The sequence below is a fragment of the Carettochelys insculpta genome, chromosome 7 (assembly GCF_033958435.1).
Source record: "Carettochelys insculpta isolate YL-2023 chromosome 7, ASM3395843v1, whole genome shotgun sequence".
Classification (NCBI taxonomy): Eukaryota; Metazoa; Chordata; order Testudines; family Carettochelyidae; genus Carettochelys; species Carettochelys insculpta.
In genome coordinates, this window is record NC_134143.1 from 22,079,864 (window position 1) to 22,094,677 (window position 14,814).

The 14,814-nt window shown below is 41.3% G+C and overlaps 1 protein-coding gene across 1 annotated transcript in view; it reads left to right on the top strand.

Moving 5' to 3' along the window:
* The first annotated feature begins 1,654 nt into the window (after nt 1-1,654).
* The window catches only part of WAPL (WAPL cohesin release factor), a 145,912-nt gene continuing 132,752 nt past the window's right edge, over nt 1,655-14,814 (top strand). The window contains exons 1-2 of the mRNA XM_075000129.1: nt 1,655-1,998; nt 7,703-8,217. Of these exons, the coding sequence (XP_074856230.1) occupies nt 7,725-8,217 (493 nt within the window). The 5' untranslated portion in view covers nt 1,655-1,998; nt 7,703-7,724. The remainder of the gene's footprint in view (nt 1,999-7,702; nt 8,218-14,814) is intronic.

A 14,814-nucleotide genomic window follows, 5' to 3' on the forward strand; every position in this document is an offset into this window, starting at 1 on the left:
CAGACATAAAAATCAAACAGTATTACAGCACACTATGGCTACGTCTACACGTGCACGCTACATCGAAATAGTCTATTTCGATGAATAACGTCTACACGTCCTCCAGGGCTGGCAACGTCGATGTTCAACTTCGACGTTGCGCAGCACCACATCGAAATAGGCGCAGCAAGGGAACGTCCACACGCCAAAGTAGCACACATCGAAATAAGGGTGCCACGAACAGCTGCAGACAGGGTCACAGGGCGGACTCAACAGCAAGCCGCTCCCTTAAAGGGCCCGTCCCAGACACAGTTGCACTAAACAACACAAGGTCCACAGAGCTGACAACTGGTTGCAGACCCTGTGCATGCAGCATGGATCCCCAGCTGCGGCAGCAGCAGCCAGAAGCCCTGGGCTAAGGGCTGCTGCACACGGTGACCATAGAGCCCCGCAGGGGCTGGAGAGAGAGCGTCTCTCAACCCCTCAGCTGATGGCCGCCATGGCGGACCCCGCTATTTCAATGTTGCAGGACGTGGATCGTCTGCATGTGCCCTACTTCGACGTTCAACTTCAAACTAGGGTGCTATTCCCATCCCCTCATGGGGTTAGCGACTTCGACATCTCGCCGCCTAATGTCGATTTCAACTTCGAAATAGCGCCCAACACGTGTAGCCGTGACGGGCGCTATTTTGAAGTTGGCTCCGCTACTTTGAAGTAGCGTGCACGTGTAGAGGCGGCCTATTACTGAAAAACTTCTTACTTTCTCATTCTGTATTTATGAAATTTTAGTTTCTACTGACTTTCTCAGTGCTTTTTATATAACCCATTTTAAAACTAAGTAAACATCAAAAGGACCTGAGGTACCACCACCCATCTCTGTGCACCCCCCAGGATTATGTGTCTCCCTGGTTGAGAACCACTGACCTACCAGACCACTGGCACGGGGCCTCTATTCCCAGCACCCTGCTGGGTAATCTTTGATATGTCACTTCACCTTTCTGTGCCTCAGTTTCCTGTGTAAAATGGAGATACTACTTCCTTTGTACAGCACTCTCAAATCTACTATTGAAATGGGCCATTCCTTATATCCCATACTCCAAAAGTAGGATTTTAACTCGTTAAAGTCATTTTCACATTAAGCTGGAGTAGCAGAGCTTCACAGTGGAACCTGTTGCTTCAAAGAGCTGAATTCTAGCGCAGTCACCCAAACCTGCGCGGGCTCCAGCAGGAGCACTGGTAGGATGTGCCAGACCACTCAAAGGCTTTAGAGAAGCACGGAAGGAAGGTGAGTTTCAGTTATTCAAACCAGTGGGTTGAGAACTTTGCGGCGTAACCCTCAGTGCCAACTAACGGCCGGGCAGGCACTGGAGATATCAGTCGCTCCCTCACCGAAACCAACGATCCCAGCAAACTCCACCCTTGTCAGCCCTCAGCTCTGCCGCATCACAGCACCCTCCCGCGCGCCCTTCAGCCTGATGCAACCCGCACGCGCACCGACATGTTCGGGCAGCCCCGTACGTCACAGTCCTCCCGTTCGCCTCATGACATCTCACGCTACCAAACTACGGGTCCCAGCGTGCCCCGGGCACGCGTGCGCATTGACGTTGAAGCGCCCTGGAGGTGGGGCGCATGCGCTGAGGCATGTGGGTCGGTTGAGTAAGGCGGGGTGCGATTGGCTGTGGGCAGGCGGCCGAGTGTGGGAAGCGCAGTGACGGAAGGAGCTGGGGGCAAATGGCGGAGAGATGGTTCAAGGCCCTGTTCAAAGAGCAGCGATAATCCTGGTGCGGAGGAAGCGGCGCCGGAGGAGGCGGCGCCGGGGGCCCTAGCGCCAGCGCCCACCCCCCACCCCGGCGAGGGAGGCTCCGCTGGGGGGAGGGACGCGGAGGAGTCGCGTTGGCGAGCGCGTTCGCAGGCGAAGACTCGGGGCCGAGGCAGCCGCGTTCCGGGGGCGAGTTCGGAGAGTGTCGAGAGCAGGAGACGGGTCCCCCGCCGCCTCCTTTCTCCCTGGGTGAGACTGAGGTAGGTACCGAGCCCCAGGAGAGCCGCGGGCGACTGCCCGTCTAGCTGGGCCTTGGCAGTCTCTAGCCCCGGGAGAAGGCCCCATTGCCCTATGAGCTCGGGCTGCCGTCCCCACGCCGGGGCGCTGGCAACTTCCAGTGGCCTAGTGAGTCCGGACTAGGCGGCGGGGAGTGGTTAACCTGCTCTCGTCGCAGCTCCTGGAGTCCCTGCGAGCCGGGGCCGGACGTCTGCGGGTGGGTGGGGGGAGGGGGGAAGTTTAGGGAACTTTCTCCTTCTCCCCTCTGTAGCTCGGAGCCTGACTTCAATCGCTGTTGTCTGTGATGTGCAGAGGAGCAGGTGGCTCTTAATCCGGGCTGGGTGCAGAGCCTGCTGCTGCTTCCTGTTCGTGCTGGGCGGGAGCCTCCTTCCTCCTTATGTTAGTGGGAAGCTGCTTTTTTTTTTAACTGCTTGTGGGTGGAGGGGTCTGGGATGTGTAGGCAGGGAAGTGTGAGGGGCAGCAGATCCCAAATTGAGTCTGTATGAAGGAAAGGATGTGGTATCTCTCCTTGGATTCCATCAGCCTCATGTGTCTGGTGTTTAACCTAGTTTTCTTTCCTTTGATTATGAAAGGGAAATGGCTGGAAAAAGAGTAAGAGAAGTGGTGTAGTTTTCTCTTTTTTAAACTGGACAGACAGATAGATCTGGCTGGGCCTGTTAGATTTTCTGAAGTGTTTTAAAAATAAGATATAAAGTTCTTAAAATGGATTTTAATGAGAAGTTACAATAAATATTGTGTGCCTATATAGTGCCTGCATTGTTTAATGCTCATGTATAGCACCACTGTGCAAGATAGAGTCAGAGGGCTAGAAAGTGGTACGGCATAAAAACAAGAAAGCGAAACTAATATATATTGTTGAAGGTAAGTGAAAAGGAAGAAGGTAATCAGCACGAATAGGTGGAAGTTAAATTAGATTTTAAAATGCTCTGTATTAATAAACTAACACAGGCCAGGAAATAGATTAAGGTTCATCATTGTGTTTAAAGTATTTTTAAAGAGGGGTCATGAATTGATAATGTGGTAGATCACTTACTGCTAATCTGTTGATTCATTTTTAACTCCTCCGCGTCCCTCCCCCCCATAATGAAGTAGCAAAACACAGATTTTTAATTTCTGTATTTTGCTTATAATTATTAGAATTTTCAGTTAAGATATCAGCATCTATGAAAATGTCAGTATATTTTATTCTGACTGAGTAGGCTAGCCCCAGGGCAGGGCTTTATAGTCTGAGATTAAATGATTTTTGGAAACTTGCTCATTTATAAGTAATCTTTTGTGATTATTTAGATTTGCCAGTATTTTTGCAGAATGCTGAAAATGTAAAGTATTACAAGTCTGTGAGTCAAGGTTTCAAAAACCCGTGTTATTGTGGAATAAAAAAATCTGCTCTGAGTGTAGGAGCTGTGTAACCAATCAATTTCAGCAAAATTTAGTTTATTAAAATATTTTTCCTAGATCTTATGGTTGTAAAGATGATATTTCAAATACAAATTGTTCCTGTATTGTCTTGAGACACAGGTCAGTTGCATCTGTTACTCATTTGTAAGCAGTGACATAAATCCGGTTATTTTGCTCAGCTGTGTTGTACCTGTTTTAAAATGGGGAGCAGTAAGTACAGAGGCTTACTTCAAATTCACTTAGGTCCTTGAGAGGAAGATGGAATATAGGAGGCAAATGATGAGCTGTTAACATAGGAGAATGAGATTTGGAGGGTGAAAGGAGAATAGCTACTGCTCAACAGCTAGGAAGTTATAGTTAGTTCAGAAGTAGAGAGAATCACAGAGCATGCTAATTCTACTGGTACCCAGAGGTGCTAGTTGCAAATTAATCCTACATAACAGCAGAAATGAAAGATGGAACAAAATTCAGGAGCAACATCTGTAAATACTGTCATCATCCTCTGCATGAACTAATACAATGGCAGATGCCTCAAGAGGGTATTGTTGTCAGACATGATGACAACAACAGTGTAAACTTCTTAAGTCCTAACATTATTTCTAGTCCTGTTATGTCCAGGACCAAAGGCTCTGAAAATTTTAGTATGGCAAGGGAAACTTGGCCCAGGCAAGTAATGGGAAATTAACATAAATCAGATTCTTACTAGAGATTTATATTGGAACATCTTGGCTGGAAGACAGTCTATTTTTGTGGTCAAGATGAGTCAGATATTTCAAATAGAGAAATTATGAAGATCAAAATGAAAAGACATGTTTGAAGAGAGACAGAAATTATGCTGCTACCAAGAGGAAAAGACTAGTAAGGTGAGTAGAATCTTTTGTAGGTAAGAGGACACACACAAAAAGTTACTTTTTGACCATAATGTAGGTAACCATAAAGGGTAGTTTTCAAAGTACAGTAAATTATTTCAAATGGGTAATTATTAAGAGACGAAAATTTTTCTCAAGACAACTTTGTATCCTGCTTTAGGATTTACAGGAATGGATTTTTATCGCAGATCAATGGAAATTTTCCATAAGTTTAAAGGAAAAAATCAGAAAGATGTCTAATCCTACCTTTCATATAATTCCACTTCCATATCTGTGTGTGCAGACCTGAAGGTTCACTTCAGTTTTCATTTACTGTTACAAAATAATTTGATCTATTATTTGTGCCCTGGGTGAGGAGGTCTGAAAGCAACAGCATGCATAGATAAAATGTGTTTTATATTTTTAATGATGCAAAATATAAACTAGATATTTCTTTTTTATTTGTCTTCAAATTGTAATAAAAGCAGCAGTAGAACAGTGGTATACAGCTGTTCAAACTTGTTTCCATTTAAGGTGTTTTATTAAAGTTTTGTTCACCACACATTGCTGATGTAGCTAGGCTTTTTCAAGTACCTTTACTTTTCTGTGCTAGGAAGGACAATTAGGGCGTGGTGAGGCAGGGCCAAATAGATCTAAATTACCCCTCATAGGTATTAGTACAGCCTGTTTTTTCAAAACCACCAGTGGTGGAGGGTTCCAAAATCTCTGTTAGTATGTCCTAAAACATAAATATCCTTTTGATTAGATGGCTTTTTATAACGTATGTATGTATGTATGTATATCATTGTAAATCTCCCTTGCTGTGGAGTAAGCCCATTGATTCTTGTTCTGTCTTCAGTGGATATGGAGGACAACTGATCACCAACACATTTGAAAGCATTAAGATGGGTCCCACAGTCTCTCCAGTTTGTCCACATCTTTAAGGCATGATGACCAAAGCTGGATGCAGTACTCCAGCAGAGGCTTTATCAGTCCCAAGTGGGATAGTTACTTTGTCTTTTACATTCCTGTTAATATGCCCCACACTGATACACTTGAATCTCCTGGTATTCATAATCCAGGTGTACCTCTGATACAGAGGAGGTGGCAGCTCTGCCCGGTGCCGCTCCTTCACTCTCCCAGCGGGGAGCATGCCAGTGTGCAGAGCCACCTCCTTAGATTTTTCTTCTTCACTTGCATATGGTGGCGTGTGGTGCCAGTGTGTGGTGGGGGACATGGAGTCACATAATGTTCTCAGGTAGAGGGTGCCAGGTAAGCACCCCATCCTCACCCCCCTCATGCCTGGGCCCGGTGGTGCCTGCGTCTCCCCTTCTACATCCCAGCCTGGCAAAGTCTGGCATAGGGTTAGGCTTAATGCCATCATCAGTTTTTACAGTAAACTCTTTCATATCCAACATTGTTATCTAGAACTCTCAAATACCAGCATTTTAACCATTTGTAAATTTTAGTTATTTTTTCCATTAGAACAGTTCAGAGAGGGTAAATACAAATACATACAGTATGTTTACAGTGTATAATACTATTGATGGTAAATAAAGTAATCTGCATATATTTTTGTTTAATATTTATTCATTTTTCTTTAGTGTTGCGCACTGCTGGGTATACCTCTCTATTATCCAGCATTTTTGACTGTCTGGCAGCCTCCTGGTCTCAGGGCTGCCGGATATGAAAGAGTTCACTGTATGTGCATATACTCCAAGCATGACATTATCCAAGTAATTATAAATATAAATATTCAGAATCCAGGTCAGACCCCTGGGTGACCCAAATAGATGTTCTGTGTGATACACAACCATTGATAACTATTGCTGGAATCTGGTCTTTTAATAAGTTGTGCGCTCACCTTACAATAACTTCATCTAGTCCCTATTTCTCTAGTTTGCCTAAGAGAATGTCCCATGCGACTGTCAGAAGCCCTACTAAAATCTAAGGGTATCATGTCTGTATTTCCTTCCTGGTAACTAAGTCAATACCCTTGTCAAAGAAGGAAATTTGATTGGTTTGGTATGATTTGTTTGACAGATCCCTACTAGCTATTACTTATAACCCTATTATCCTTAACATTCTTACAAACTGAGCAAAAGAATGGCCATACTGGGTCAGATCAAAGGGCCATCTATCCCAGTATCCTGCGTTCTGACAATGGCCAATATCAGATTCCCCACAAGGAGTGAACAGAAGAGTTAATCATTGGGGGAACCCTTTTCTATCATCCACTGGCTGTTTAATAACTTTTTTCAGTACTTTTCCATGTTAAAAAGTTAGGCTGTAACTGGCCTATAATTCTTAGGTTTCTCCTTTTCTACTCTGCTTACCCTTCTCAAATTGTCTGGGACCTCACGTGTCTTTCAAGAATTGTCAGATAGCATCATTAATGGTTCTAAGATTGTTTCAGCGAGATGCATAAGTAACCTATGGTGAATTTTGTCAAGCTGTGGTAAGGTGAATATATCTTATTTACCTGAACATTCTTCAGCATGTTTTTTTCCTTATTCTGACTTGTGTTCTGTTCCCCTTGTTGTCAAAATTGTGTTAAACATCTGATCAGAATCCTTCTATTGAAGACTGAATTTTTGCCCCATTCACATTACATATCTTGAAGATTATTAGACATTAATTTGGATAAAACTGTATACTTTGTTCTGGGCTCTGCATCATGCAAAAGCTTATTTACAAACTGAACTTATTATATTTGAGGATTATGATATGGATCACTTTCTCATTAGTAATACTGTTTGTCCTTGCCTGCGCAGATGGGGTTAGAATGCATCAGAGCTATATTACTAACTAAATCTTGATGCAGCATTGTAAAGAGAGCATAAAAGAGTGAAGTCATGATTACTGTTTTATAATGGCTTGAGGTCTGAGACAGCTACAGTATTATAAAATATTTTGACACTTTCATTACAGAAAGCCACCTTTTAAAACCCAGAGACTCTGTAATCCAATGTATTGTAACATGAGCTACACATACAAATGCAAAATGGAAATGCTCTAAAGTTAGACAAGAGCCAACACAGCCTTTCTAATTTTTCCTAAAAGTATTGGCCTCAAACCTGGGAAATAGAGGTATTATATAAGAGTATGACAATCCAAACATTTACTTGTAGGAGATAAGCTTTTATTGACTCAGCATGGTGAATTTCTGCTAAATACATGGGGGCAAGTAAGTGACTGTTTTATATTGATAGGAGTGGTAGTGGTTGCAGAAGTCACTTTTAAATAATTTACATGTGTAAATGAAGTGAATTATCTCCATCAAAACCAGGCAATGCTGTTTACAGTACTAATTTAAAATTAACATGTCTTGTGTGTTCCAATAGATTAGTGGAAAAATAAACATTTGCACTAAAAAGCAACAGTATACAGAAACTAGTTTATCTAATTTTTCTTTTCACAGGGAATATGAAACAGTTGTCAAAATGACATCCAGATTTGGAAAGACATACAGCAGGAAAGGGGGAAATGGCAACTCAAAGTTTGATGAAGTTTTTTCTAACAAACGGACCACCCTGAGCACAAAATGGGGAGAAACCACATTTATGGCCAAATTAGGACAGAAGAGACCCAATGTCAAACCAGATATTTCAGAAATTCCTAAAAAACCCAAAGTTGAGGATGAGGTAACAGAAGATCCATTTGGATTTGACAGTGATGAAGAATCTCTGCCAGTGTCTTCAAAGAATGTATCACAGCCTAAAAGCTCCTCTCAGCTGGAACCAATTGAAGCTGCTCAGTCTGAGGACTTCACTTCTCTACTTGACGCTAATAGCAGAATTAGTCAGCCAGTCAGCGGAGACGACATTGTGTCCAGCAAGAGTCTGTCTTTTGACAATGCTGTTCATGGGTTAAAAGAAGAGAGCACAAACACAGAGGATGGGGAAAGCAAAAGCAGCAGAGCTAATCTTATTACAGGTACATTTAGGTTAAACAGTCTTAACAGTATTAAAATACTTAAGAATATCATGATTTTTAGAAATCTGTGTACAACTTTATTTTAACTGCTGCATATCCTGTGGTTTGGTTATGTGTTGCAATCAAACCTATGACCACATAATCTTCCATATCAGGAGGAAAAACTAACAGTGGATATAGAGACTTGTACTGTATTTTATGTATCAAGTGTAAATTTATAAATGCGCAGACACTGTCTTTGCAGTAATAATTTGCCTAAGGAAACGGCTACCATGCTGTACAAAGACTAGCATAGCACATAGTTGTGAGGTTTATTCTTCCGTGCATCTCCTAATCTCAAGTATAGTTGAGTTGCATGATTTCTTGCGTATGTGATATTATGAAGGTGAAGTAATTCAAGGGATTGATGACAGTCTGTTTTTAGGTAACTGATGCAAATCTGGTGCAGGCAGGTAGGCAGAGTGATAAGAATAACCTGCGTCTGGCCGTTGTACAAATATGTGCAGGGGGAAATTCAGTACATGGCAAAAGTTTCATGATTGACATGTTGGTATCAATACAAATAAACATAGACTGAAGTTGAGAAAGTGTAGAAGATCTGAAACTGTTCTAACCTATGCTTTTTTTTTGATGAATAATTTCAGTTCTTTGGAACAGTGATAAACATCATATTCTCTTTTTAAAAATAAATCTTTGATCTAATTTACATTTACTTTAGAGTTTTGACGTAAATAGCTGATCTAATCACAGCTGCTGAAACTGCAACTTTCATTTTCCCAGTTCAAGGTTTGGCCAGTGGACACTGTCTTAAAATGTGTTATTCTGTACTGGACCAAACCCTGTCCAGATAATACTTTGCAGCCGGTGTGTGTGTGTGTGTGTGTTTGGAATATCAAATTACACTTCTGTTTTTTAAAAAAAAAAAAAAAAAAAAAAAAAGTTGACTTGTGGTATGTAGTTAACTGACTAGAAAAATAAGTGGAGGCCCTAGCCTGTTTTCATACAGTAGAGCAAAATGGTATTTAATGGCTTTAATATGAGCATACCTGAGGAGTTTGTAAATGATATATTACTAATAAAGGCTAGATAGTACCATAACATGGCTGTAGACTTAGCAGGAAACATTTGGAAATTAAACCACTTGAGTGTGAAAAATGCGGCTACAGTTGAAAAGAAAATCATTGTCATCTCATTGGGTTTTCTACTGGTATTTACCATTTACTGAGGGAGAAGTGCTTGGTAAGAAGTAGTAATCTATCATTTAGCAGTCTGTATATCTAATTTTATATTTTTAGTGACACAATCCTAAAATATGTTTAAAGTTTGGACTTAAAAGTTTATTGTAGGTTAACAGGTGGATTTTTCCCTTGTGTGGAAAAAATGGGCTGCATATAAAGAACTGAAAATTCTAAGTTTCTTGTTTTATTGGCTATTAGCAAATTAAAAAAGTGTGGGTTGAATCAAACCAGTTGCTAATTATGTAAATGGACTAACACCCTTCTTACTTTGTGTATGTTTGGAAATCTAAGTAAATAGTATCAGAGATGTGGTTGAGTTAGTCTGTGTCTTTAAAACCAACAAGAAATCCTGTGGCATGTTATAGACTAACAGATATTTTTTGAGCATAAGCTTTTGTGGGCAAAAACCCACTTCGAAGTGAATCTTTGCTCACGGAAGCTTATGCTCCAAAATATCTATTACTTTATAAGGTGCCAGAGGACTTTTGTTGTTTTTTAAGTCAATAATGTACCTGCAATTTGCTCTAAAGGGGTCTTAAATAAGCTTGAGGGAATCAAAATAGAAAGTTTGATTCCCTCCGCCCCCCCCCCCCCCCCCCCCCGGGTGATGGTAATTTTTGACAGTGATTTCAAATGAAACTATAGGTGAGGAGCCATTATATCAAGGTACAGGTTGAACCCCTCTAATTCGGCATCCCTGGGACCTGACTAATGCTGAATGAGAGCATTTGTTGTACCACGGGAGATCATTATCATCTGGTAGCATTAGCAACACTAACACTGTTTACTGGGCTCTTTGTTTAGGGGTAAATTACAGCTAAATAACAGCACAGAACTCGGAGAGCCAGGACTGGTGGCTGTAAACAAACATTATGGGGCCATGGGAAACTTGGCCACACCCACGATAAATGGTTGTCTGGCTAATTAAAATTATGCCAGATTACAGATGTAGCTGGATGAGAGAGTGTGCCAGATTAGAGATGTTTAACCTGTATATTCAAAGCAGTGTGTGCTATGAAAACATCTGCCAGATAGTTGAAGCAATAGAGTGTGTGCAGGCAGCCAGTATAAATATAACTACGTCTGGGACTTCCTTGTTACAGTGGTTAATTAAGTACATTTTGAAGATGTAAGGCTGCATCTCAAAATCAGAGTATTCATTTTATTGATTTTTGTGACAGTAAAGGAGAGAAACTTGCTCTACTTCTGATGACTAATCTATGGTCACACTTGAGATCTCATCTTACTGTGCAAGAAAGAAGCTTCCGTCATTAGGGCAGCTGAGTTTAGCGCAGCTGGAAATACCTCTTCATGCTGTTTAAAGGTTTGGCTAGACTAAGATTTAAAGGTGTAATGTCACTATGGGTAAACATCTCCTATTTAAACTTTAGGCTAGATGATCTAAATTCAGTGTAATATAGTTGAAAGCATGTTACAAACTGTTGTTAGATTAGAAAAAATGGTTTCAGATGTTTTTCCTAGTGAATACTGAGAGTACTTCAAACATCTTAATTTCTTTGACCTAACATACTAGCTTTTTGCTTGTATTTAAGATGTTTTGTTTGCTTACAGAGTTGTTGCATTGTTGTTCATTTTTGACTTGAGTGACTTTAATGACCTTTAAAAGATTGAGGACTACTAAAATGGTAAAACCCCCTTGTTTATAATTGGTTGTAAAAATGGGATGACTTAATTCAGCTTGTGCAATGGTCATTGAGAGTTCAGTATGCTGAAGTATAATACAGGGATTGTAAGAAAAGACTCTTAAATTTATTCCTATTATATAATAGGAACTTTAACTTATCAACATATACTTACGCTTGAGAAAATTAACTTTTCATGAGTACAAGAAGATAATTGTAAGTAGGAATTTAGTGTTTTGTACCACATCTCTTTAAAAACTAATTTATATGAAGAAAAGCTTGGTAACAGTCCAGTAGTTAAATTTGCACTGTGATCAGGTAAAATCCAGTGGAGCAGTACTGATTTGGATTCCTTACATAATTCCTAGAATAATAGGCATTTCTGACAAACACAAAATATTTGAACTTAAAGTATACATGTATTCAGAGTGTGTAAATATTAGCTTTCTTTTGGCATCTGTTTTCAAAAATCTTAGAATGGCTGGCTGGCTGTTAAAGCTTGTAAATGAAGCTCTATATCTTGTCCTCTGACGTTTTGAAATGTATTGATTCCCCCCACCAGCCCAGATGAGGTTTAAAATGTGATCCTGATCATTTGTCATCATTAAAGATTTTATAACACTTTTCACAAGAGGCTAGTACAGTTTATATAAGGTAAATTCCAGATTGGGTAATTAAATTTTACCTTCCTTACATATTCCTCTATCTCAAAATGAACGAAGTATTACTTCCTTCCTTAGATGGTTGTGTAAAGTTGCATAGTAACTTTCGCATTTCACGCCAGTGATGTCTGTACTTCACTATTTGGCTGAAGAGGCTTTCTTTTTATAGTGGGAATGACAGCTATGATAATATTTTAACGAAGTTTAAAGAATTAAGGTATTCCTTATGGAATTAAACTAGATTCACTAAGGCTTAATTTAAGTATTGAGGAAATTCATTGTCAATACAATAAAAATGTTCTGTGACCTTTTGTGCGATTTACAAAGCTACTCTGAGTTTGGTACATCCCATAATAATGCATACACATTTTCATTTTGTTTTGGTGTATTCCCTTGCACTTTCATCCGTTAAAATAATTTTCAGTCAGGGTGTGAAACTCACACACCCCCAACTGACAAAAGTTCTACTGTGTCTCGTTGGGGGTAGTTTTTGTCTCCAGGGCTGTGTCTACACTAGCACCCCCCTTTCAAAAGGGGGTGCTAATGAGCTGCTGCAATGGATATATAGTGCCTCATTAGTATAATGTGAGGAGCAAGTAAGCTGTGCTCCAAGTGTTAAATAAGGGTGGAGGTAAGTGAAGTGTTGAACTGGGGAAAAAGGAGGGCTGCTTCTCGGTGATGACCCACACCACTGAGATTGATTTTTGCTATTACAAAACTGGTATAGTTATAGCCGTGGCTTACACCACACTACTAACAGGAGGAATAGGATTACACCCAACAGAAAGAGAAGCACCCCTTGGGGTTTTCGTAACTCCCAGTAGTTATCTAAAACAGCCCACGGGTTGCTGGAATTCATTGGCTGTTATCTATCCCAATTGGTAAGAGCTGTTATCTATCCCCAAGAAGTATGAGTTTCGCGTTTCAGGGGATGGGACTACTTAAGGGTTAATAGGAGGGTATGATGTACAGACACAAACAACACTCTGTCCTGTAGAACATGGAGGCTCAGCGGATCACGCTTCCCAGCTGAGGCAGGTTGCTTTCAGAACTTCCCGGTCAGTGGGTGAAAGCCCTTTCAGGGGTTCTGGGGCATCTTTCCCTCAGCCTTACACGTGACCCTTACAGGCTCATGAAACTAAAACATAAACACATCAACATATAGACAGACTTGCCACAGGACAGAATACAAACAGAGTTAATGAGAGCATTTACTGAGAGCGTATACTTACGTAGTTAAGCAGATACAGAAATAAAATGCACCTTTGCATTATGTTATTTCAGATAGCTATACTACTAATACAGATTTTCGCGGTTCTGTTAGGTATTCACGCCCTACTCTATCTAACTCGTGAGCAGGTGGGAGGAGCGGCAAGGGGTGATCAGGCCTTGTCGCAGACAGCGTCTATTCTGTCCAGGATTTGGAAGTTTGTCCTCCTCCTTTACGTTGTATCCCCCCTTTATAATCCTGCTGTTTGCTGGCTCCACCCGAGGCCTGACACATCACAGCCTGGTTGCTTCTGCTTCTCTTCGCTTGCAGCCCCTCTCAGCTCCCCTCCCCATTTTACACAACTATACATCTTATACTTATTTTTTCCTTTTTAAGGTATGCATCTGGCTCCTCTGGGCTGATGGGTCAGAGGCCATGGTCTTTCCTGTTTCTCAGTTTGGGCTGAGAGGACGGGGATGCGGCTGAAGTTACGTAGTGCTGTTAATGCAGGCTGTATGCAATCCAGTAAATCCTGGTGCTAACTGGTTTAGACTTGCCCAATTTACTTGGTTCTTCAGTTCTTGTTCTGGGGTTAATGTTTTAGCCATTTTGCGCTGACGCATATTTCTTTATAGTATTTTAAAAGGGTCTCTGGACCCTGCCTCCATCCCACGTACTTCACTGCGTTGTTCAAGTGCCCATGCAATTCACCCTAACATGCCCGAGCGTGGCCGGTCACCATGTTGTTTTGCACATAATGGTGGCTGCAGCACTTCGAAAGTGCTGCTTTCAATTGCACATGGCTTGTCTGCATGGGGTCCTTTTCCAAATAGGAATAAGGTGATTTTGATGTGTACAGGGTCCTTTCAAAAAGGACCCTGTGTAGACTAGCAGTGCACGATCGAAAGTGGCACTTTCAAAGTCCCACGGCTGCCATTATGCTAATGAGTTACTCATTATTCATTGCAGTGCCTTATTAGCGTATCTCGAAGTGTCTCATTAACATTCCCCTTTCAAAAGGTGGGGGTGGGGGAACTAGTGTAGAAATAGCTAGAATGAGGTTTACCAATTTCAAAATAAGTGAACCACTATTTTGAAATAGCAGTTGCATGTGTAGATGCTTGCAAAGTTATTTTGAAAAAACTCTGCTGTGTAGACAGATCTCTGGAAAGCAGCATGAGGAGCTGTGCTGTTTAAGAGCTCAAGGGCTCGTTTGGTTTGTGTTTGCACAGTCAGAATTCCTTTCTGAACTTCAGGATCAAAAGAAGCCAAAATTTCAAAGCAACACACAGCCAAAACACCATTTTGGAGCAGGGATCATGCAGAAGAACCAGCTTTTCCCCACTTTTGCCTTGGATCCTAACTGTCTCATTAGCACCCGCCCTTTCAAAAAGGGGGTGCTAGCGTAGACATAGCCCAGAAAGCTCTCCCTACTGGCAGATTGGTTATACTGAATTCCTTATAGCAGTACAATTGTAGCAGTGCTGCAGAGTTGCTATAAGGTGCTCAGTGTAGACATAGCTGAAGGATAAAGCAGAATTCCTGAAATCTGTAGGAAATATTAGGAATGTTTTTAGGGTAAGTGTGAGGTAGATTTTGTATGGAGTAGTTGAAAGATGAGAGGAATACAAATAACCTACCTCAGATCCATCTTTTTTTGAAGCTGCTCTTTGAGACAGATCTTGAAGAAATCACGGAAGGTAAATAGCTGCACAGTCAAACTGGATGAGTGATGTGCTCATGATTGCTTGTGTTCAAAGAAAAAGGTCTGATGAATTGAACTGCAAAAATATGTAGATGATGGTTGACAGTCTGCTTACATCAGAGTTTCATTTTGTAGCTGT